General features: G+C 42.1%; 2 protein-coding genes across 2 annotated transcripts; one reads left to right on the plus strand and one right to left on the minus strand.

The window, feature by feature from the left end:
- Positions 1 to 345: 345 nt before the first annotated feature.
- Znf189 (zinc finger protein 189) lies at positions 346 to 12,148 on the minus strand. Its single transcript, XM_005078712.4, has 3 exons — positions 11,792 to 12,148; positions 10,976 to 11,060; positions 346 to 2,812 (listed from the first exon to the last, which is right to left on the minus strand). The coding sequence occupies exons 1-3, from the start codon at positions 11,822 to 11,824 to the stop codon at positions 1,104 to 1,106; spliced, it is 1,827 nt and encodes a 608-aa protein (XP_005078769.1). The 5' UTR covers positions 11,825 to 12,148; the 3' UTR covers positions 346 to 1,103.
- A 100-nt stretch (positions 12,149 to 12,248) lies between these two features.
- Positions 12,249 to 16,361, plus strand: Mrpl50 (mitochondrial ribosomal protein L50). Its single transcript, XM_005078869.4, has 2 exons — positions 12,249 to 12,385; positions 15,751 to 16,361. Exons 1-2 carry the CDS (start codon positions 12,294 to 12,296, stop codon positions 16,136 to 16,138), a joined length of 480 nt encoding a protein of 159 aa, XP_005078926.1. The 5' UTR covers positions 12,249 to 12,293; the 3' UTR covers positions 16,139 to 16,361.
- The last annotated feature ends 5,670 nt before the right edge of the window (positions 16,362 to 22,031 follow it).

Here is a 22,031-nt window from a genome sequence, read left to right on the forward strand (position 1 = left end):
ATACTTATGTTACAGTACTCCAGAAAAATGTAAATGAGTCACAAGGAGTATAGCAGTAATTTCTTTCCAACCTCTGACGCAGATATTCAGAACACAGTAGTCTATTAGGACTGATATTACTCTAAAGCAACAAATAACACAAAGCAAAAACCCAAATAGGTTTTAATGATTAAGATATATAAGTTAATAGATATATAAGTATTAATGATTAAGATATATAAGCTAATAGGTATATACGTATTAACTAAAAGAGGACTTAGAATCAAGAAATACGTATTTAAAACTTGCTTGCAAATCTACCATAAAACCTAAAAAAACACCAAAATATCTCAGCTTTCTAACATATACTTTAGGACTTTTTTATTTCCAATTCTTGGTAATCAAAGTATGTGCACTTTCACATGTTCCTGATAATGCAGGAAGAAATATATTGATACAGTATTACAAACAGGTTTCACATATACGACAGCACAAAATAAACCAGTAAATTTCTATCTTTTAGGTCCCATTTTGGGGTCAGACAGAGACCTTCAAAGATTCCTGGTAACACCTTTACTGGTTTAATTACCTACAAATACCTTTACAACTTGATTCACTCATTTTATCAACCTGGGAAGCAGGGGAGCTCTCACCTTTCATAAACTAATTTTCCACACAACTTTTTAGACAGTGATAAACAGTGTATAGGGACTTTGAACATATCTGGACTTTCACAAATTACATCTGCTTAATCACTGGGGTTTGACCTGTATAGTCAAACATCATGGAACTGAAGGACAACTATAGGAGACGGTAACATAAGACTTTCTGAATTATTTCCAGCCTCCATCAGTTCCCTTGCATTACTTGGTCCTTCATGAAGTTTCTCTTATGCTTTGCCAAGTCAGCTCCACTTAGGTCAACGAATCCCTGTGACTACAAAAACAGACTAATCACAAATCAGTTTCCCACAGGCACTGTCCACTGTTCATAGGATCTTTAGAACGATTTGCACATGGCCAAGCAGAAATTGCTTTATTAGTAAATTTGACCCACATTGGAGCCATACTAAAACTGCACTTGGGTAGCTAGTCTCAAATTCGGGTACATTAGTGTTTCTATTTTTACTGCATCCACATAATATGCAATTTTTGATGCTGAATTAGAGAAATCTGACAGTTAAAGGCTTCACCACAAGCATCACATTCATAAATTTCTTGGGTTTTCACTTCTGCATGGATCTTCTGATGGTTGACAAGGCTGCGTTGTTGACTAAAACTTTTGTCACATTTCCCACACCTGTAAGGTTTCTCTCCTGTATGTATTCTCTGGTGTTGAATAAGACCTGAGTTCCTGCTAAAGGCTTTCCCACATTCCTCACATTTATGGGGTTTATTACCAGTGTGAACACCCTGATGCCGAATAAGATTACAAAGCTGACTAAAACTTTTGCCACACTGTCTGCACAAATAAGGTCTCTCACCAGTGTGAATCCTCTGATGTTCAATAAGAAATGAGCTCCGACTGAAGCTTTTCCCACAGACGGTACACAGGTAGGGCTTTTCACCAGTGTGGGTCCTTTGATGTTGTACAAGATGAGCACTAACACTAAACGTTTTCCCACACTCATCACATTTGTAAGATTTTTCCTTTGGGTAGACTTCCTGTTGTACAACAAGACTGCAGTTAGGATCAAAACTTTCCTTGGTTTCGTTGTACGGAGAAGTCTTTGCCCTGATGTGTATTCTCTGATGCTGAATAAGTCCCGAGCTTCTACTGAAGGCTTTTCCACACTCCTCACACTTGTGGGGTTTGTCTCCTGTGTGAATTCTCTGATGACGGGTAAGGTTGCAAAGCTGACTGAAACTCTTGCCGCACTCTTTGCACTGATAAGGACGTTCGCCAGTGTGGATCCTCTGATGTTCAATAAGGAATGAGCTCCGGCTGAAGCTTTTTCCACATTCAATACAGAGGAAAGGCTTCTCGCCAGTGTGAATTTTCTGGTGTTGTATAAGGTATGTACTTAATCTAAAAGCTTTCCCACATTCACCACACTTATGAGGTCTTTCTCCCGTGTGAATTCTCTGGTGTTCAACAAGCAATGAGTTTCGACTAAAACTTTTCTTGCATTTGGTACAGTGGTAGGGTTTCTCACCAATGTGTGTTCTCTGATGCTCGATGAGGTGTGATTTCCAGCTGAAGGCTTTTCCACAGTCACTACATTTATGGGGCTTCTCCCCCGTGTGAATCCTTTGATGTTTAACCAGGCTCCTTCTCTGGCTGAAGTTCTGTTTACACTGATTACACTGGTAAGGCCTTTCTCCAGTGTGGATTCTCTGATGTCTAACAAGAGTAGAGCTCACACTAAAGGTTTTCCCACAGAAATTACACTCATAGGGCCGTTCCCCCGTGTGAATTCTCCGATGTTCAATAACAAATGAACTTCGACTAAAGCTTTTCCCACACTCGTTGCACTGAAAAGGTTTCTCACCAGTATGGACCCTTTGATGCTGAATGAAGTGGGCCTTGCGGGCAAAACCCTTCCCACATTCTTCACACTTGTGACACTTCTCTTCTGAGCTTGGTCTCTTACCAACATTAACATGTCCTCTCAACATTTTCTGTTCCTGGGTCAGAGATTCACGTGGTATTTCCCATAAAAAGATCCCTCTTTGTCTATCTAACCTACCAACAAGTTCAAAGGTTTCTGTACATATAGGATCCTCGTCAATTTCACTCTTGATTCTTGTTACCATTATACCCGGGGGTTCTGTGTCTTCCTCAATTTCTTCTTTCACAGTTGGCTCTTCACCTTTATTTCTGTTTAGAACATCTGAAATATTTATAAATAAACAATTTAATTTTAGTTGAGTTCTTTAATGCCAAAGAGAAAATATTAGAAAAATAAGGTCATCAAGATAAACCAACCTATTATGGCTAATGTGTATTTTCTTTCACTACTTCAGTTTTAAATTATTTTATCAGACAATTCTTTAAAGAAGCAAGATATATTGCCTGGACTGGCCTTGAATTTCTGGACTAATGAGATTCTACTTCAGCATTCTTAGTAGGTGTGTGTCATTGGTTAAGTATTACTAACATTAGTTATCTGATTATTTGTTAAGTTTTTATAGCAGTGTGGCTATCAAAGAAAGGATACCATGGGAAGAAAACAGTAAGTTCAGGAAATTTAGGATGAGAAAGCATTATTGGGGCATGTGTAGACAAATAGTTGAGAAAAACAAACTCATAACAGTTTCCTAGGAAGGACGGAAGACAAAGAACCTGGGGATTCTACAATTAATTTATTAACCAGAATTTACTACCTAAAGCACACTAGATACTATGTTATGAGCCAGGATTCAAAGATATGACAAGACATAGAACACTACCAAATAAAATGATGTTAAGTGAAACTGGAGAGAAAATACCAATAAGGATGACAAGATATTAAGCAAACAGCAGCACCTGCAATAAAGAATTGAGGTATTTATTCATAAAAATAAAATAAATACAACTATGTTCATAGTAGAAAAAATAAAAAAAAGTACTCTGTGGTAGTTTATGATATCATCTAAAATAAACCAGCCACATTTTTTAGCCTTCTAACAAAAACCTTGCATAAGATGAAGAGAACAAAAGAATATAATGACATAAGTACTAGACTGATTTTCCATCTCCAGTTGTTTGATAACTCAACTTTATATTTGACTCGAAACAAGTTCCTTTTCTACAACTGTCATTTCTCACAGTTTTGTAGTCTTCTAGCTTTTTGATTACTTCAGACATTACTAAGCTACTATAAACCACCCTCCCCCAATAAAATTGTAACACTTTCTTATTTTCTCAAGCAACAACTAGAAGCATGATTTCTTTCTTAGGCTAGCATCTCCTCTCAAATTCACTTCACTGGGTTGCTTTCTTTAACACAACACAAAAAGAAGAAGAGTTCCTTTACCTTTCTACCTCTACCTATAAAAATTATCTGCAACAGGGTGTGTATATGTCGCCCATGTCCAGAAGCAATGTACTACCTCCCGTGATCCCACTGTCCTGTGAGCAGGTGTGCAATTCTTTCCATTTGTACCTTCCATTGGCATCTTTCTACCATGGTATGACCAACTTCATTTTCAGCCTCAAGTCTTTTTCTCGACAGAAGCCACCTGAAACAAAATCTTACACTGCAGCTTCCCATTGGTTTCCTTACCTCCACAACTCTTCCTATTCAATTTCTTCTGTAGTTTGTCTCCAGAATATACAGAAAATTTCTCACCAAATCACTAAAGACCTTCAAAAAAACACTGTGGCCTTTTGAAGTCTTTATTATTTTCTTTATTTTCCTCAGCAGCAGAATGAACATTTTTGATCATCCATTCACCCCATTTCTTAACGCTGTTTCTCCTTTTGGGCATACTTTTTTTTTTTTTTTTTAATTTGCCTCCCTACTTCTTTGGCTTTTTTCAACTGAATTTACTTTATTACTTTGTCTACCTTTGACAACTACTTTATGTAATTGTTACTCAAGTTTATATCCTTTTAACCTTATCCTATAAGTATATCCTCCATTTAAACGCCTCATAATAAGACTATCATCATCATCTCTTAATGTCTCCCCATTTCTAATCAACATCACTACTTATTATTCTTAAATTAGATTTCTTCTTTCCTTTCTCATTGTTAGTCACCAAAACTAAGGATTTCTTTCTAATATATACTTCTTATTTTAGCCATCACAATCAGGCACCCATTTATCTTGAGCAGTGGTTTTCAACCTTCCTAATGCTGGTGACCCCAACAATAACATTACTTCCATTGCTACTTCATAACTGCATTTTGCTACTGTTATGAATCGTAACATAAACATCTGACATGCAGCTGTCTGTTATGGGGCACTACAAAAGGGTCATCTGACCTCCTAAATGGGTTGCAACCCACAGGTTGAGAAACATTGACTGAGGCTGCCATCACACTCCATTTATACATTAGCATCATGGATTCCAGACATTTGTTTAGAGATGAAATTCTATTCATGGAATTGCCTGAGGATTCACCAACCATATCCTTTAAGATCAAAAAACAGCTCTTTTTGATAATAATAGCATAATGCTCAGAATTCTTAATGATATGGCTTCTATGCCTCAATTCAATCTTTCTATTTTATAGCTATAATACGTTACATAAGGAAATCAGTGGCACTGCACTGTCTTTCATATCTTTGTATATTTCATTTAATAATCATATTTCAACATTGGTTACCAAAGAAATCCTTGGGTATTTGCAGTGTGGTCCAAAGCAGTTACCTTAAAAAGTCTTTGTAAAGTTCATCAGATTTAGGTTGTTTGTTTATTTGTTTGTTTAGCAAATAACCACAGTAAGATGTTTCTTTAGAAACTGTTACTCTATATTTTGTGGATGTTTATTCAAGGAAATTTGAGAAACTTTCTGGATATGTATACATTGTCTTATTACCACAAAAAACAGCTAGTAAATACTATAAAAGTGAAATATATTCTTTAGAGTAGTAGCAAAAAAAAAACATGCAAGCTTAGGAAAAAACATAACGAAAAAGGCTCAAGATTAGAACCAGGTATGGTAGTATACTCCTATAATTCCAACACTCAAAGAGATGGAAGCAGGAAAGCTGCTGTAGTTTGAGGCTAACCAGGACTGGCGAGATCAGGCTGTCCTGGGCTACATAGCAAAACTCTAACTCAAAATATAAGACAAAATAAAAACATCAAATTGGTTGTAGTGGTGTATGTCTAAAGACCCAGATACTTCAGAGGCTGAATAGGAAGATCACTTGAGCCCTGGCATTTGAGACCAGCCTGGGCCACATAGTGAGATCCCCCCCCCCCACACACACACAATCAAGTTAGATAAAGAACAAGGTGCAAGATCTATAAAGATTATCCAATTGTTTTCCTGAAAAATAAAGAAGAATTAAACAGAGGCAACCAAATGGCTAATGACATTCTATTATAAGGATCACAATTCTTCCCAAACTAATTTATAAACTATTAATATTCCAATCAAAATACTATGAACTGATAAATCTTTCAGCTGAAAGAATATAGACAGCTGGATAATTAAGTATATTCTGGAAGAGTATTACAGAATTTGTTAGACTTAAAATACATCCCTAAATTAAATGAATCAATGACATTGGCATAATCTGTCAACAAGATAGGTAGATAAAAACAAGTTAACTGTAGAATTCCAAAAAGAGCAGTCCTGAAATAACTACTACATCTTGGAGATTCTATGTCATGTCTGTACATCTTCCCATCCAGTGCCCATAATTAACCTATCTCCAGCAGCAAGGTGATTGATTCAAAGTGGGTCTCCCTAGAAACCCAGACACTGAACAAGTTAGTTAAGATGACTGTAACTAGAACTGTAACCTATGAACGCAGTTGTTTAAAGAACAGAAACATGTGGACAGAGGAATAAAGACTAGCTGGTCAAAGGAAAGGATACGGCAGAAAGTGACACGGACTGAGTGCTGCCCCCTCTCTGGTGCAGTCTAAACACCTGATGTGTTAAGATTCGGAGGGGGGTTCTCTTACAAAAGCAAGTGGGGTCCCCAGAAGAGAATACAGGGTCCTTGTAAGAACAAAGACAAAGATCCTCCTTGCCCTCCTACACTCATGTCATACGAGGGCAAGTAAGGTAGCCATTTTCAGTCAAAAGGGTCTCCATCAAGAACTCAGTTATCAGCACCATGAGCTTGAACTTGCTAGTCTATAGAACTATAAAAGATAAATAACTGTGTTTACACCATCCAGGCTAGAGTCTTTGGTTATAGTAGCCTAGTCTGACGAAAAGAACTTTTGAGACTTAATTTTTTGAGACGGAGTCAACTTCCCTTTTCAGCACTATTCTGATCAGGTAGAACCATGCTTATATATTCTATAAGATATATGTCGCTATTGAAAAAAAACTCCCCTTGCTGGATTACACTAGCATGAATAATATCTTTAACGAAATAGGGCTAATATATGATAGCTGAGAAGATATCTGTTAACGGCAACATGAAAGTAAATCAAGCATAGAATCGTAGTTTTTCAGTAAAGGACCAGACAATATTTTCACTATAGCTACATGGTCCCTGCCACTGTAGTTCAAAGAATTACATCAGGGAGTGGGGTTGTCTCTTTCATTAGAAATTGATTCATGAAAATAGGCTGTGGGACATATTTGACCTGTTGGCCACAGTTGATAAAATTACTATATAAAAGATTATAGAATATCCAGTTTTCTTGGTTAAAAAACTGTGAGAATGGGAAGAACTGAATTTGTAGGGCCTAGCATAGGGCCTAACAACTGTTAGACGAATGAATAATTTAACTGAGAAGAGAACATGGTAAAAAGAAAAAAACAATCCAGTCCTAGGTCTTGTAGGCTCAATGACTCTCAGTTCTGACAAGATCCAGCATGAGTCAATGAAATAAAAGCCAAAGAACTGAGTGATTAGCTGTTAGCTACATCATCAATGTAGTTACTAAGATTTTAAAGAAAAAACAATATAAAAAAGAATGAAATAAAGGTAGGAAAGAGCTAGGCCGGGCATTGGTGGCACACGCCCTTAATCCCAGCACTTGGGAGGCAGAGGCAGGTGGCTCTCTTTGAGTTCGAGGCCAGCCTAGTCTACAAAGTGAGTTCCAGGACAGCCTCCAAAGCTACAGAGAAACAAAACAAAACAAACAAACAAAAAAAGGTAGGAAAGAGCTGTGTTTTGGAAAATACTCAGATGAAATGGAGGAGCGCACTACATCAGACCAGTAGAGTAACAGTGGTCTCTGGTTAAGGGAACACCTGTCCGGGAATGTAAGAGTGCTCTATTGAAGAGCATGAAGAGGCTGCGGAAGGAGAAATAATAAACAGTGGAAAGCTGTATTTAAGAGTAGATAAGGAAAAAAGCCTGAAGACACAAGATCACCAAGGAGCCCACTGCTCTCCCTCTGCCAGTGTGCGTTCCCACACATGAGGTGCGGCACTGCTGGCACTAGTGATTCTGCCATCCTGGCACCCTTCTGGATATCCCCCGTGTAGATAAGCTGCCAGTGAGCAAGACATATGGCATAAGGGAGGGGGCATCCAGAGGCTGAAAGTGTGAAGTTTTAGTGTTACGGAACCATCAAAAGTTTTAAACAAAGACCAGTGCAAAATCACCTTGGTGGCCAGGACCCAGTTTAGCACAAGACAAAATAATCCAACTAAGAGAAACAGTTTTTAGATTACCTTGTAACTTACTCAGAAACACGACCATTCAAGAAGCATGTAACACAGGCCTGGCTTTATGGTAAGTGCTGAAAACATCCAAGGATGGTGCTGACCTCAGTGCTGAGCAGCATGTCCTGAGAACTAACATGGAGGACGGTTTGCAGACGGACGGAAATGGAAGCAAAGGGAGTGGAGGGGGATTAACCGGGCAGAGGACATCCCTGAGATCTCAACGGACTAGCTGAGCCTGTGAGACATAACCTACGTTATTTCCAAAAGAAGAGAACGGTCAATCTGGAGCTCAACAGAGGTGACAAGGGAAACGGCAATCCAAGGAAAAGGGGAAAAGGAAACATCAGTCAATACTTATTTTTATTACCCCATGGTCAGCATTTTAAGCACTTTACAGATACACTAACGTGGTAATGGAAACAACAATGTTACAAGTATGTGTCATTACTATTTCGGTTTTCTGAAGAAAAATCAACATTATTTCCCCCACAGTCACAAAACTGGCAGGGAAGAACTAGGATTTACTAGCGAGGTAGTTAGGTACCACATCGCCTTTCTTAGGTGGCACTTACCATCTGATGCTGCCAGTCAATGACCTGAGTACAGGTAAGGTCCTCCAAGCAAGGGGTATAGATAGAAAGGAACACAAGCAAATACAGAAAAGCAATAAAGAGTTTTAAGCAAACAACGTGTAGTATGGTATGCCTGAAATCCCAGCAATTTGGGTGGGTGAAGTGGGAATATTGTAAATTTGAAGCTAGCCTGGGCTTTGAAGCAAAACCCCGTCTCAAAACAAAACAACAAAAAAGGCATAAACATTCATAAAGGGCTAGCATAAGGTTCAAAAGAGTCTACTGTATCTGAGAGTGAGGTTGTTAAATCCTTGTGGAACACCTTAAGGAGACTGAGGAGCCAAGACAAAAACCACAGGGACAGCAGAAGGTAACGCTGTGTAAGATATACATGAACTTACAAAACTCTGGTGGGAAAAGAGAAGCAGGAAATCACAGGAACGGTGAGAGGAAGACACCGGTTAAGTTTCTTTTCCCCCAAGCTGGAAAGGCCATGGTGTAAGCCATCACAACAACAGAGGTTACAAAGGGTCAGGAGCTGGAGATGAGCCTCCCGGTAGACAGGCCGCCCAGCACAAACAAGGCCCTTCCCTTGATCCCCAGAAACACCCACCCAGTTTCTTTAAGCAGCAAGGGACAAAGCAATGAGGCTGTAGCTCTGTCTCTGGAGAGAAGACTGAAGCTGTTTTAAGGGTGTCTGGATGAGGAGCCCAGGAGTTAAGAAATCATGTCAATGGACTTTATTCTGTCTGTGACATAGAAGATGAAGCCCACAAAGTGATGAGAACATTTTAAATTCTCAAACCTCTACTAAAATTAATAGGAAAAGAAGCAGATGACACACAAAAACAATTGCCGAGATCCAAACCCACTGTAAGTTAGGAGACATGCAGACACGCGCTATGGTGGGTATGGTGCAGGCCTCTAACCCCTGAGGAATGCCTAATCACTCAGGAAGCAGAGGGGGGTGGAGTTCCGTGACCTCCAGGCCAGCCTTGTCTACAAAGTGACTTCCAGGTCAACTAGGGCTACACACAGAGATCCTCTCTCCAAACAGCAAATATCCCCTCCTCACTAGACACGTACAGGACACTGATCCTTGGTATTAGGAAGAAGGGGGCAAAAGGGACAGGTCTTGTAATAAACACAAGATTTGAAATGTGTAGAACAAGTGTAACATAACACCAAAGTGTCCAGATAACACGCAGGTGACTAGCGGAGGTCTTCACAAGTCAGGGCAGGGCTGAAACCACCAGGAAGACATGGACACGAGAGGCAGGCAGGACGGACATGAGGAATGAGCAGGTTTAGGCGGAAAGGCGAAGGACAGATGGAAGGACAAGCCGCGGTTAAGCTCCACCAGGGCAAGAAGCAGGTCTGCCTCACTCCTTTCAGTTACAGTCAACAACCAACCGTTACCGAGGTCAGAGAATAGCATAGCGTTTTCAGACTTTGTTAGAACAAAACGATGACCATGACCGACAGTGCCAATAGTTAATAAGCACAGAAGCAGGACTCCCAGAGTCCGCAGGACCAAGGCTCACTGGGGGCTCACTTACTGACTGGGTCGAGCAACGAAGACTGTAAGATAAAAATAAAATAAAAAGAAGTCGACAGACGGTGATAAAAGGGGACAGGATGGGCAGAGCAGGACTGACGGCACAAGGGGACACTTTACTGGAAGGCGGAACACAGAGGCTCTGGGAGCAGCACTGACAGCCGGAGGAGCAACTCAACTCGCTTTTGCCGCTCAGCCCTGAGGCAAAGCAGGAGGAAGGACGACTGGAGAGAACGGGCAGCCCACACTTGAAGGTTTGCCAGGGAAGCGGTGTCCTTGGGAACGGGCCAGGTTTCAGTGTGGACCAGGGGGAGTCTGGAACACTGTGTAAAGAAACCCGGGCTCCAGAAGGCAGTGAAGGGAGGTGGGAGGAAGACAGTGGGAAGACGGGAGGAAAAGCACAGAAAAATACGGGAACGAGACTAGGAAGCCAGAAAACCTTTCAAAGCATTGGTTACAAGGAAGCCAGGGATGAAAGAGCTACGGAAATAATCAACAGGGCTGAGAGATCGGAATCAGAATTACGGAACAAAACAGTATTGACATTAGTAATACTGGCGGAGGCATTCTAGATATGAGTGTCAGCAACTTATTAGGTGTGTTAGTTAGAGAAACAGTACAGTCTTACCCAGTGAGAGCATGTTTCCATAACTGTCCATCATGACATCTTTATACAGGCTTCTCCGAGCTGGATCCAGATAATCCCACTCTTCCTGGGGTAAAACAAAACAAAACAAAAACATAGCCGCATCATCAGATGTCAGCAACTGCTGAAATAGTATGATTTCTGTAGCCAGTTCCAGCTGTCTCAAAGACAATTCTACCACTGGAAGAGGTAGACACTATCACTTACCATGGTCCCGTCCACTAGGAGGACTACGGTTGAGTAAGAGTATCAGAAAGTGCCAGGCACCCCAGACTGGTAAGGAACTGATCTGAACTCGTGCCTGCCAAACTGAAGGCCCTTTCTAGTGTCATTATTACACAGTAACATCAGTACCATTTTAATCGCAGTTAACAGCCTCCGACCTCTGCACTCCTCCTTCACCTCGCTGTCCTCCTGCGATGCTCTACCCACACCAGCTTGTGAGACCCAATACATCTCCACTCCGTTCGTTCCCTAAGCACCCACCCTGAGTTCGGCCATCACGCCGGCTGCAGGAGACAGAGGAGATCAAAAATAGTGTCTCACCTGGGGAACTCACAAATGAGAACTGACTTGGAACAGTCTTATTTTTCTCCAGCCGATTTATGAAGTTGTTCTTGGGGGGGGGGGGGGGAAATGAAGAAAAAAAAAAAAACCCGTGGACAGTTTGCAAGTGATCTAACTGCACCCCGGAGCAAGGGGTGCACCGGCGTTTGGCTGGGGTCCTCCCTGAGAGCTGCCGGCGACTGGGGAAGAGGCCTGGCCGTCTCGGGAGCGGCGAAATAACGGAGATCTTACCTTTGGCTCCAGCAGTGGGCTCGGGGACGCCATCTCCTCGTTCAGGAAGAGCAGCCACACACGGCAGCGGGGCTCCGGGGAGGCCCCGCCAGGACGAGGCTCACTCGATGGGTCTAGCGAGGAGGTCCAGCCTCGGTTTCGGGGCGGTCATGCTCCCAGGGACACATCAGACATCCCACCTGGATGTCCCCCAACCCCAAGCCCCGTCCTTTGCCCGGCTGCGCAGTCTCTTCGGGCCACGCTGTGGTCTCCTTGTTGCCAATTTCTCCACGTCGCACTCCAGCAGCGGTACCACCGACCACCCCCGGACCAGAAGGCGGTCCCCGGAACCGCCACGGAACCGCTCCAACTACAACTCCCGACATGCCCCGGGAGCGCGCCGCCGCCTTCTTCTGCAAGCGGCAACGGGACTACATTTCCCGGTGTGACCAGGGCTAGGCACGCACAGGGACGGCGGCAGTGAGCTGGCCTGTGATTGGCTGGGTTGGGACGCTCGTCGAAGATGGCGGCGCTCCGTGTGCGCCGGCTTGCTGGAGGAGGCTGGCTGTGGAACGCTCCCTTGGCTGCGCGTCGGGGCTTCTGGTCTCGGTCCAGGTGAGGCTGAGGGGGCGAGCTCGGGGGTAGAGGTGGGACCCGAGCCCGTAGCCCGCGGGGCTGGCGTGGAGTAGGAACCCGAGCCCACAGCCTGCGTCCCCGCCGCCCGCAGGGCCTCCGAGGGGGCGCCTCACGCTGCCTTAGCCTGGCCGGAGTCAGAGGCGCAGGGCGGCGAGCGAATCGACCCAGAATGTCAGTGTGGGTGCTCGGCATGCCTGACCTCTTCGCAAAACAGAGAGGAAGTGCGAGCTCTCCCTCCCTCCGTCCCCCCTCCTCCCTCCTCTCTCTCTCTCTCTCTCTCTCTCTCTCTCTCTCTCTCTCTCTCTCTCTCTCTCTCTCTCTCTGCCTCTCTCTCTGTCTCTGTCTCTCTCTCTGTCTCTCTCTGTCTCTGTCTCTCTCTCCTCTCTCTCTCTGTCTCTGTCTCTCTCTGTCTGTCTCTCTCTCTCCTCTCTCTGTCTCTGTCTCTGTCTCTCTCTCTGTCTCTCTCTGTCTCTCTGTCTCTCTGTCTCCTCTCTTTCCCCTGGGTTCAGTAAGACTATTTGGTATGGTTATTTGGTATGGTTTTGATCTTTTGCGTTTGTGACATAGAAAATGTTCAGTACACGCGTAAGCCGCAAGTGAAGATAAAGTGTTTCATGTAATGAAGTTAAGCTGAAAGCTGTGTGCTGATTTCTCCTTGGGCCTCCAGCTCACAGAAAACAGAAACTAATTATTAGTCATGGAAGCTCAGCCTTAGCTCAGGCTCGCTCCAAGGTAGTTCTTATAGCTTAAAGCAGCCCATATTTTTAAATCTGCGTTCTGTTATGTGGCTCCGTTACCTTCTCTCTGTACCGCCCGCCTTGCTTCCTCTGAGTCTGGCTCGTGACTCCTCCTTTCCTCTTCCCAGAGCTCTTTATCCCCAGAAGTCCCACTTGACTTCTTCCTGCCTAGCTAAGCTCATTATTAGACCAATCGCAGCGCCACATCTTCATTCTTAAAGTTCAGTACTGATGTTTTGTGTGAATAGCGTATCCACTGTTTGTTGACAGTGTGTTGTTCAGTAATTTGTCAATTCAGGCTTTGCTTTGTATATTTAGGTGAAAGTTTGACTTGAGAGCTTATTTAGTTTGCTCTAAGTATAGCTATGCCCACTTTGCTGCTTTTTCCATTCCCATGGAATACCTTTTCCCCCATCAGTTTTGGTTGATTAGCCCTTAAATCTTAAAAAATAGAAGTTTCTTGTAGACAGCATAAAGTTTGGTTTTTATTTTTGACTTTTTGGTTATGAGCCTAGCCTCTGACAAATGAACCATCTCTCCAGACCTCTGTTTTTGTGTGTGTGTGTGTGTGTGTGTGTGTGTGGTTTTTTTTTTTTTTTTGTTCGTTTGTTTGATTTTATTTTTGTTGTTGTTGTTCTAGTCACTATATCCTTTGGGGTATTGAGTTTTTTACCTGAATTACATTTTATTCTGAAAGCGATGAAATCTAATGGAAGGGACTTGAATATGGGAGGTAACTGGGTAGAAACTAAATAAACATAACTTTTTTGAGACTTTTTAAAAAAATACTGATGAGTTTTCTTCAAAACCGGAAACTATTGCAGTATATTGTTTACCGCAGGAATACTTCAGTATAGTATTAGTCCCTTTTCCATTGGCATAGTAAAATGTCTAATAATAGATGAGTTATAAATAGCTTGTCAATATTATCTGCTCTGCATCTAGAGATCTTGCTGCCTCATAACATAGTGGAGGGGAGTATATAGTGAGACAGAGAAAGCATGCTAGCTTGGTTCTTTTCTTCCTCCCCTTTATAGCCTCTAATGCTTTTATGGAGTTCTCAATCTCCTTATCTCATCTCCTCTAACTATCTCTAAAAAGGCCTAATTGTAAATACTGAGTGTCCAAGACAAGAACTATCACAAGATCACAAGTAGTAACACTGAGATGTTAATCAAAAGTTTATAAAGGACAAAGGATTAGTTGATGGAACAAAGCCTTAAGTTGCATTCCAAAGTATATACTTGGCCAGACATTTGATTTCTGGTCTTTTGTTTCTGTAGGGATGGTCAATTCCATGAGAAACGGGATTACTTAGGTAGTTCACACACCAATGCATTTAAATGGTATATCAGCCAGGTTCCTTTCTAAGCAGTTGTTAAGTTTGTTTTCAAAGAATCCCAAGTAAACAAAACAGGCCAATCTATTAAATATCTTACAATCTGGTGTGGTGGTTCTCAAGAGAGTATTGGCAGTGTCCATCGTTGTGACTCAAGACAGTAGTGCTCCTGTCATCAAGTAAAGTGATGCCAGGATGCTGCTAAATATCTTTCAGTGAACAGAACGACCCCTAACACACACCAAGGAACTGTCCAATCAAAGAGGTAAAGATGTCTGGGAATGAGAAGTTGTGATATTGTGAGGTAGAATATAATCAGAATGAAAACTTGTGTAGGATGGGATACATGGAGCAGTATAGACTGCTGTGAAGACCAAAGGAACATAACATTTGATTAGAGAAGTCAGGTTAAAGTTCTTAGGCATAACTTACAGGGTAAGTATAATTTGCATAAGTTATGATCAAACTGTTTCATGTAAGGATATGTAACCTGAGCTAACAAGTGTCAGGAAAGTGGGGATGTTTTTGGGAAACAGAATATAGTTTGAGCAGGCCTATGATGTATGTAAGAACTTGGGAGGTAAATTTAGCTGGGTGTATTGATTGGGGTTATATCTTGGCTAGTTTTATGTCAAATTGATACAAGTTAGAGTCATTTGAAGGAGGGAACCTCAGTTGAGAAAATGTCCCCACCAGATTGGCCTGGGTGCATTTTCTTGATTGAAAATTGTGAGAGGGTCCATCTCACTATGGGTGGTGCTACCCCTTGTCAGGTGGTACTGGGTGAGCCGTGGGAGCAATGCAGTGAGCAGCACCCTCCATGGCCTCTGCATCAGTTCCTGCTTCCAGGTCCCTGCCTAACACTCCTCAGGGATGCAGCGTGATATGAACTGGAAGATGAAGTAAACCCTTCCCTCCCCAAGTTGCTTTTCGTCAGCCTTTTGTCACTGCAATAGAAATCAAGCTAAGACAGAGCTAGGGCTCCTAGACAGAACAGTTTACCTTGTCTTTGTTCTTTCCTTATGCTTAGAATTCATGCAAGCATGTAAAATATATACTAAGCTTTTGTTTTCTTCTCTAACAATTGATTCAACTATACACACCTGAAGGGTAGATGACCATCTTACTGTTCTGCTCTCCACTGTGCTCAGAAAGTCTTAAGTGTACAAAATATTTGATTTTGGTTGCAAGGCAAGATTCAGTCAAATGTTTGCTAGCTTCATTAAGATACTCAGCCAAAGATTGATGTCTTCACTTTGCTCATTCAGGAAAGAGAAAGAGCCCGTGGTACCTGAGACAGTGGAAGAAGTGAAAAAAGAGCCTGTTTGGGTGTGTCCACCCTTACGAAGCCGAGCGTACACACCACCTGACGATCTCCAGAGTCGCTTGGAATCGTGTATTAAAGAAGTTCTTGGTTCATCTCTTCCTAGTAACTGGCAGGATATCTCCCTGGATGATGGCCATGTGAAGTTCAGACTCTTGGCACATTTAGCTGATGGCTTGGGCCATGCGGTACCTAACTCCAGGCTTCATCAAATGTGCAGTGTCAAAGACGTTCTTGAGTTCTATAGTGTTCCAGTTCAAGACAGATCTAAATTTGATGAACTCACTGCCAGTAATTTGCCTCCCAATTTGAAAATCAGTTGGGGTTACTGAGCAGTTCAGCGGTGAATGCATTGAGATCATTGTTATTTTTCTCACTAAGGTGGCTGACAAACCTTATATGTTACCTGTCAGAATTCTTCTATAACCCCTCCCGCCTTTTTTTTCCTGTCCTCTAGAAGAACACATCTTTTTTCTCATGGAGAATCAATAAAGAAAACATTTTCACATCGGTTACTGCTATCTCCCCCCAATAAAATCAAGTTTTGATAATTTATGACAGTGTTCTTAATATGATGTCAGGGTTCTTGAGATGAACAGAAGTGAGAGCATGAATATAGATTTAAAAGGGATTTATCAGATTAGCTTGTGGGAGGGTCTACATCAAAGTACATCAAAGGCTGGTTCGCACCAGAGAGGCCACGAGCCAGGGGTTGCTCAGTCCACGAGGCTGACTGTCTCAAGTGCCAGCCTGATGCAAAGGGCCTGGAGGATTCTTTGGAGAACTACTGATCTCCAAACCATGCTGGCAGCCTGAAGAAGTAGGTTCTCGTGAGTGAAGGAATGTAGCAGTGGCAGGAACAAGACAGGTGTGCTTGCCATAGAGTGAAGGCAAGTAGGCGGAGTCAAACCTTCCTTCTGGGGGTTCTGCCCACATGTATGGTACACTGCCCTCGAGATAATTTGTTCAAGAGAATCCCTCAGTGGAGTGACCACCTGTTTGTCTTTTAGTTGATTCTAGGTCAGTCAGTTGACAACCAAGATTAGCCATCACATGAAGATGCTAATTAACTTGGATTCAAGATAGGAAGGCATTCTAAGTTCAGATTTTTGTTTGTTTTTTCCCCTTTATATGGATAAAGTAGTAGTTGTGATAAAATGTTCTAATCTTATTAAATCTCGTAGGTATAGGATTATTATGTATGCATATACAAATGAGGAAATGTATTAGATACTTAAAGAACTGTGAATGTCTGGTGCACATAGGCCATTTCACTCTGTTTTAGTCCATGAGTAGTCATGGAAGAAAGTACACTATTCTGTGTGACCTCTTGGATTAAAGCAGATTGGTTAAAGTCTGATGTCTTTACTTCTTGAATTTCGCTTCTATGTATCACTTTATTATTTTCTTAAAATGAATGGTAGAACTGAGAAAATAGAATTTCTCACAACTATTAAATTTTAAAGAGTTGTTGCCAGATTCTACATTTAATTGCATATTCTCAAAATGAAGTATATTTCAAATGATCTTTTCTCTAACTTTAAAAGCAGGCTTAGGGTACATATGATTAGTTATTAGGTTGGCACATCTTTACACTTTAATGTACTTAGTTAATAGAGATTGTTTAGATGGATTTCCAGATTAATGACAAAATTAGTATATGGAAAGTTGTGATAGGAAGGTTTGAAGCATAGGAAATTGCATTTATTCCTTTTTTTAGTAACTTTTTTGAAGATAATAGTTATATAAATTCTAACAGGTTCATTGGAAAAAAAAATAGTTGAGGTGAAGGAGATGGCTTGGGGAGTAAGAATCTAGACCTGTAGCCTTGAGGCCCTAGGTTTAAATCCTTAGTGCCCATGTAAAAAGCTGTGCCTGTCCGTCCAGATTAGAGTGGAGACGGGAATGAATACCTAGAGCTGGGTGGCTGACCAGTCAAAAACGTGAAGTTCCCATTCAGCAAGGTTGCCTAATTCAAGGCAATTAGGTGGAGATCAGTAGAGAGAAATACGTCTTGCTCTGGTGGTCTCTGTGTGCACACAGGTGTGCATACCCACACAATCCTGACAGGACAGTGGCTGGAAAGAGTCACAGCATTTAATAACTTACTAGGTACACAGCAGTGGCATTCCATCATGAGCTCCTGAAGTGCTGGTGTCTGGAGTTTAGACAAAACAGCTCCTGTTTTGTGAAAACCATATTCATCAGGGGAACATTGGGTTTATATACAATTTTATTATCATGTTTCCCATACAGTAATAATATACTGGAAGTAAAAAGGTGGGAAGTCAGTGTGCAAACAGTCTTGGCTACAACTGGACAAAATACCCTTCTTCATCTTAGAAAGATAGAAGCCGCGCCTCTGTACCCCAGACAGTGCTGTTCAAGATTTGAATGTGAATGAGTTATTTGGGGATCATGCTAATGTCTGGAGTGATTGTAAGCTGCCTCCTCTCTTTCTGCAGTGCTCAGAAGTAACATGGCCCCAGGGCGATGAAATGACATTAAGATGTCAGTGAAGTACCGTCTGTACAGCAGTTCTGCCCGTATCTGTAGGTAGCTCTGGAGGGTGTCATTGATTTACACACAGCTCATTCCATTGTTTCAGAATAGTGACCATACAGTTCTGAAGGGAACAGGTTTGTTTGTTTACTGAGGTAGCTGAACATACACAAAAGTTTTCCATCTTAAAAAGTAATGTGTAAAGGGCATAAGCTAACCAATTTTAATTAGTTGAACCTATGGGCTTAGTGTGTGTTTGCATAGAGCCTAATAACATCAATAGCAATTCAAGATAAATGATCTTACATAAACTATGTTTCAAGTAACATGAGACTCCCTCTCTTGCTGCGTCTTGATGTAGAAATTGTACCATGTGTATAGTAACCATACTTTAGGAAATAGAAGACACACCTTGGCATACAGATAATGTAGTCCCAAAAGGAATAAATATATTTTCTGTATTTTTATGTTTATTCTATGTGTTTGTGTTCATGTATGTGGGTGTACTCGCACATATGTATAGGAATCCAAACTCGAGTCTTCCTGGTTGAACAGCAGGCACTCAAACCAGTGAGTTAGCTCTCCAGCTCATTATTGGCTTTTATTATTTTAGTTTTGTAGTATTGAACTCAGGCCTGGAAAGAAATGTTTGCAAGTTCAGAGTCCTGCAGTACCTGCATTGACTTTTCTTCTTTAAATGCAGTGATCAGGTAAGTGCAAATAGTGGCAGTAGAGTTTTAAACAAACAGGAGGTCATGGAGATGATTTATCAGGTAACAGCACTTGTCACCAAGCCTGAGCACCCTAGGCCATTGTCCTCTGACCTTTTACAGACTGTGGTGCATATGAAAGTGTACATGGGCACCCCCACTCCAGAACCCCCACACACACCATGTATATATACACATGGATATATTGTATGCAATATATATAATATAATACATATTTAAAACTAAAATGCCTCCCATAACAAAGCAGAAAGGGGACCTAGGTTCCCTACAATGTATGTTAATAGGTAACTAGAGCATGTATATTGTATCTAGAGCCGGGAGGGGGTCAGAGCACAGGTTAAGCTGATGCCCTTTGCTCTGTGACCAAGCATTTGAGGTCCTGGGCAGCTGGGATTAAGCCCTTGTCCTTTACTGCTGGAGAAGCAGCTTCAAGTGGGGACAGGAACATTGGTTGGTTTGTAATCAAAGCTGTTTGCTTCGAGTTGATTGGAAATATGTTAAAAATCTCAACTCTTAATTTGAAAATGAAATCAGACCCGGCCCCCGCGCCCCTCCCAGTGTTTGACATTCAGTGGTTTCCAAGGTCAAACACTCCTTTTGCTAATCGTGGAGAGTTTGAAGTTCCCAGGGGTGATAGCAGTGCAGTGCAGAGCTGTTGCAGGCAGATTTTGCTTAGAAAGGACATCACTCAGGACCTGTGATCACCGGGTGCTTCTGAGGGGCTGGAAAACTGTAGGAGGCACTTCATTCCCCTTTCTTGCTTAGAAAGGACGTCACTCGGGACCTGTGATCACCGGGTGCTTCTGAGGGGCTGGAAAACTGTAGGAGGCACTTCATTCCCCTTTCTTGCTTAGAAAGGACGTCACTCGGGACCTGTGATCACCGGGTGCTTCTGAGGGGCTGGAAAACTGTAGGAGGCACTTCATTCCCCTTTCTGCTAGCTATCCTAATGTCCATGAGTAATCCGCCCTCCTTTTAACACTCTTTCCTAGAATGCGGCTGGGGAAACAAAAACAAACAAAAGCCCTCTTAGTCTGGAACACTAAGCTGCAATACTTATGTTCTAGTTAACCTCTGAATTCAAGTCCATAGAGCATGTTCCAAGACAGCCAGGGCTACACAGAGAAACCCTGTCTCAAAAAGCAGAATGAGAGGGGGAGAGAGGGAGAGAGGGGAGGGGATTTTCTTGTAAAGTTAGGATGTTAGGGTGATAATATATTATAATTAAACTGGAAATACTTGAAGTGGAAACCTCATGACTATGCAACAATGAATCCGTTTCTCCTGCTTGGATGCCCTGGCTGACAAGTGAACTCTAAGAGAAGCCTAGTGGAGGACAATGCTAATGCAGAGAGGGGGTTTTTCGTTTTGGAACAGGGCTGCTCCTAATCTTCCAGGGACTCACTGGGAAATTTCTTACTAATCAGTTTGATAGAGTCGGAGATGCGGATTCTATTCCTGACTGCATTCTTCATTCTTACAAGCTCTCTAGTGTTTAAATCCTGAGACACTGTAAAGCGATAAAGATTTTTATCCCCAGCGCTTCTCTCTGTAGGCTGATAGTCCACACTTATTCACAACTGTCTGCCCCCCCTCTACCCATGTGTAAAGGAACCACCCTTAGTCAACCGTTCATTGCATATCTTTTAACCCCTCAAAACAAATTAACTACTGTTGAGTCGTTATATCAAAATGAGCTTTTGGAGGAAGCTTGCATAAGGCACAAAGAAAACTCCCCTCCAGTGTTAGAGTAACAGACTGACAGAACTTAGAGGATGAGTTAAGGAGAACATTCAAGAACGGTTTGATGCTGCCTCAGGGTCCAGGCTAGGGGTTAGACAGCGGGCGGGAAGGGGTTTTCTAAAAAGAGTCTGAGTGAGAAGTAGGAAGCGGGTTCACACACGCGTTCCTCTCATGGCTCTATTCTTCAAGAAAATGTTCTTCCCAAAAGTTCTCTCTCTAAAAGCCTCCTCAAAAGTTCTCTCTCTAAAAGTTCTCTTTCAAAGTTCTTAAAAATTCTCCTGGAGCTCTTTCTAAAAAGTCTCTAAAGGTTCTCCCGAGGTTTCTCCTAAAAAAAAGTCTCCAAAAGTTCCTTCTAAAAGTTTTCCTGAGGTCCCTCTAAAAAGTCTCTAAAAGTGCCTTCTCATCCCACAAGACTTCTAGTTTTTCTAGCCACAGGCCCATTAATAACTCTCTGACAATAGGACATGCACATCTCTCAGAGCCAGGATGGTGGGTAGGGTCTTGAGAAAGGTAGGTGCCTCAGTCTCCTCTCTGGATGTGACTTGCAAAACTGGTCTGGCGACCCAGATAAGGAGGAAGCAGGGAAGTAGGACATAGGGAATGAAAGGAAGGTAAAGAGCTCCAAGGCAAAGCATAGATGAAGAGAAACAGGTTGAAATAAATTACAGCCGGGCGTTGGTGGCACACACCTTTAATCCCAGCACTCGGGAGGCAGAGACAGGCGGATTTCTGTGAGTTCGAGGCTGGGCTGGTCCAACAGCCTCCAAAACAATACAGAGAAACCCTGTCTCGTAAAACCAAAATAAATAAGTAAATAAATAAAATAAAAAAATAAATTACAAGAGCTACTGGGACAAGTCTAAACTAATAATTCCTAACTAATAAGTCTCGGCATCATGATTCGGTGGCTGGTGGTCCGGGAGAGCCTGCTACACAAAAGTGTATAGATATATCTCATACCCTCCCTCTTTGCCCTGTTGATATTTACCTCACTGTCAAAAAAAAGTCTCTGCTCTCCCCACTTGAAATCTAATGGGGGATAATGCCTTCTCTGACAGATAGGGAATGGCAGAGATTATAGCTTACAGCTGCTTGCCCTTCCGGCTGTGATACGAGGAAACCCCACAGGCTCGTACAGAAAGACCACCAGGAGGCTCACATATCCTGGAAGTGGTGTTTCCAGCTCTGCATTAATTCTAGGACATGTGCAAGAGCGAATCTCAGATGATTTTACTCCCTGGCCTTTGAA

The sequence above is a fragment of the Mesocricetus auratus genome, unplaced genomic scaffold (genome assembly GCF_017639785.1).
Source record: "Mesocricetus auratus isolate SY011 unplaced genomic scaffold, BCM_Maur_2.0 Super-Scaffold_6730, whole genome shotgun sequence".
Classification (NCBI taxonomy): domain Eukaryota; kingdom Metazoa; phylum Chordata; class Mammalia; order Rodentia; family Cricetidae; genus Mesocricetus; species Mesocricetus auratus.

Excerpts from the sequence above, each read along its gene's own strand:
- Znf189 (XM_005078712.4), bottom strand. The coding sequence starts at position 11,824 with ATGGCGTCCCCGAGCCCACTGCTGGAGCCAAAG. Across the intron at positions 11,061-11,791 it reads GCCCACTGCTGGAGCCAAAG|GAAGAGTGGGATTATCTGGA; the intron begins GTAAGATCTCCG and ends GTTTTACCCCAG. Across the intron at positions 2,813-10,975 it reads TGGAAACATGCTCTCACTGG|ATGTTCTAAACAGAAATAAA; the intron begins GTAAGACTGTAC and ends TAAATATTTCAG.
- Mrpl50 (XM_005078869.4), top strand. The coding sequence starts at position 12,294 with ATGGCGGCGCTCCGTGTGCGCCGGCTTGCTGGAGGAGGCTGGCTGTGG. Across the intron at positions 12,386-15,750 it reads GGCTTCTGGTCTCGGTCCAG|GAAAGAGAAAGAGCCCGTGG; the intron begins GTGAGGCTGAGG and ends TTGCTCATTCAG.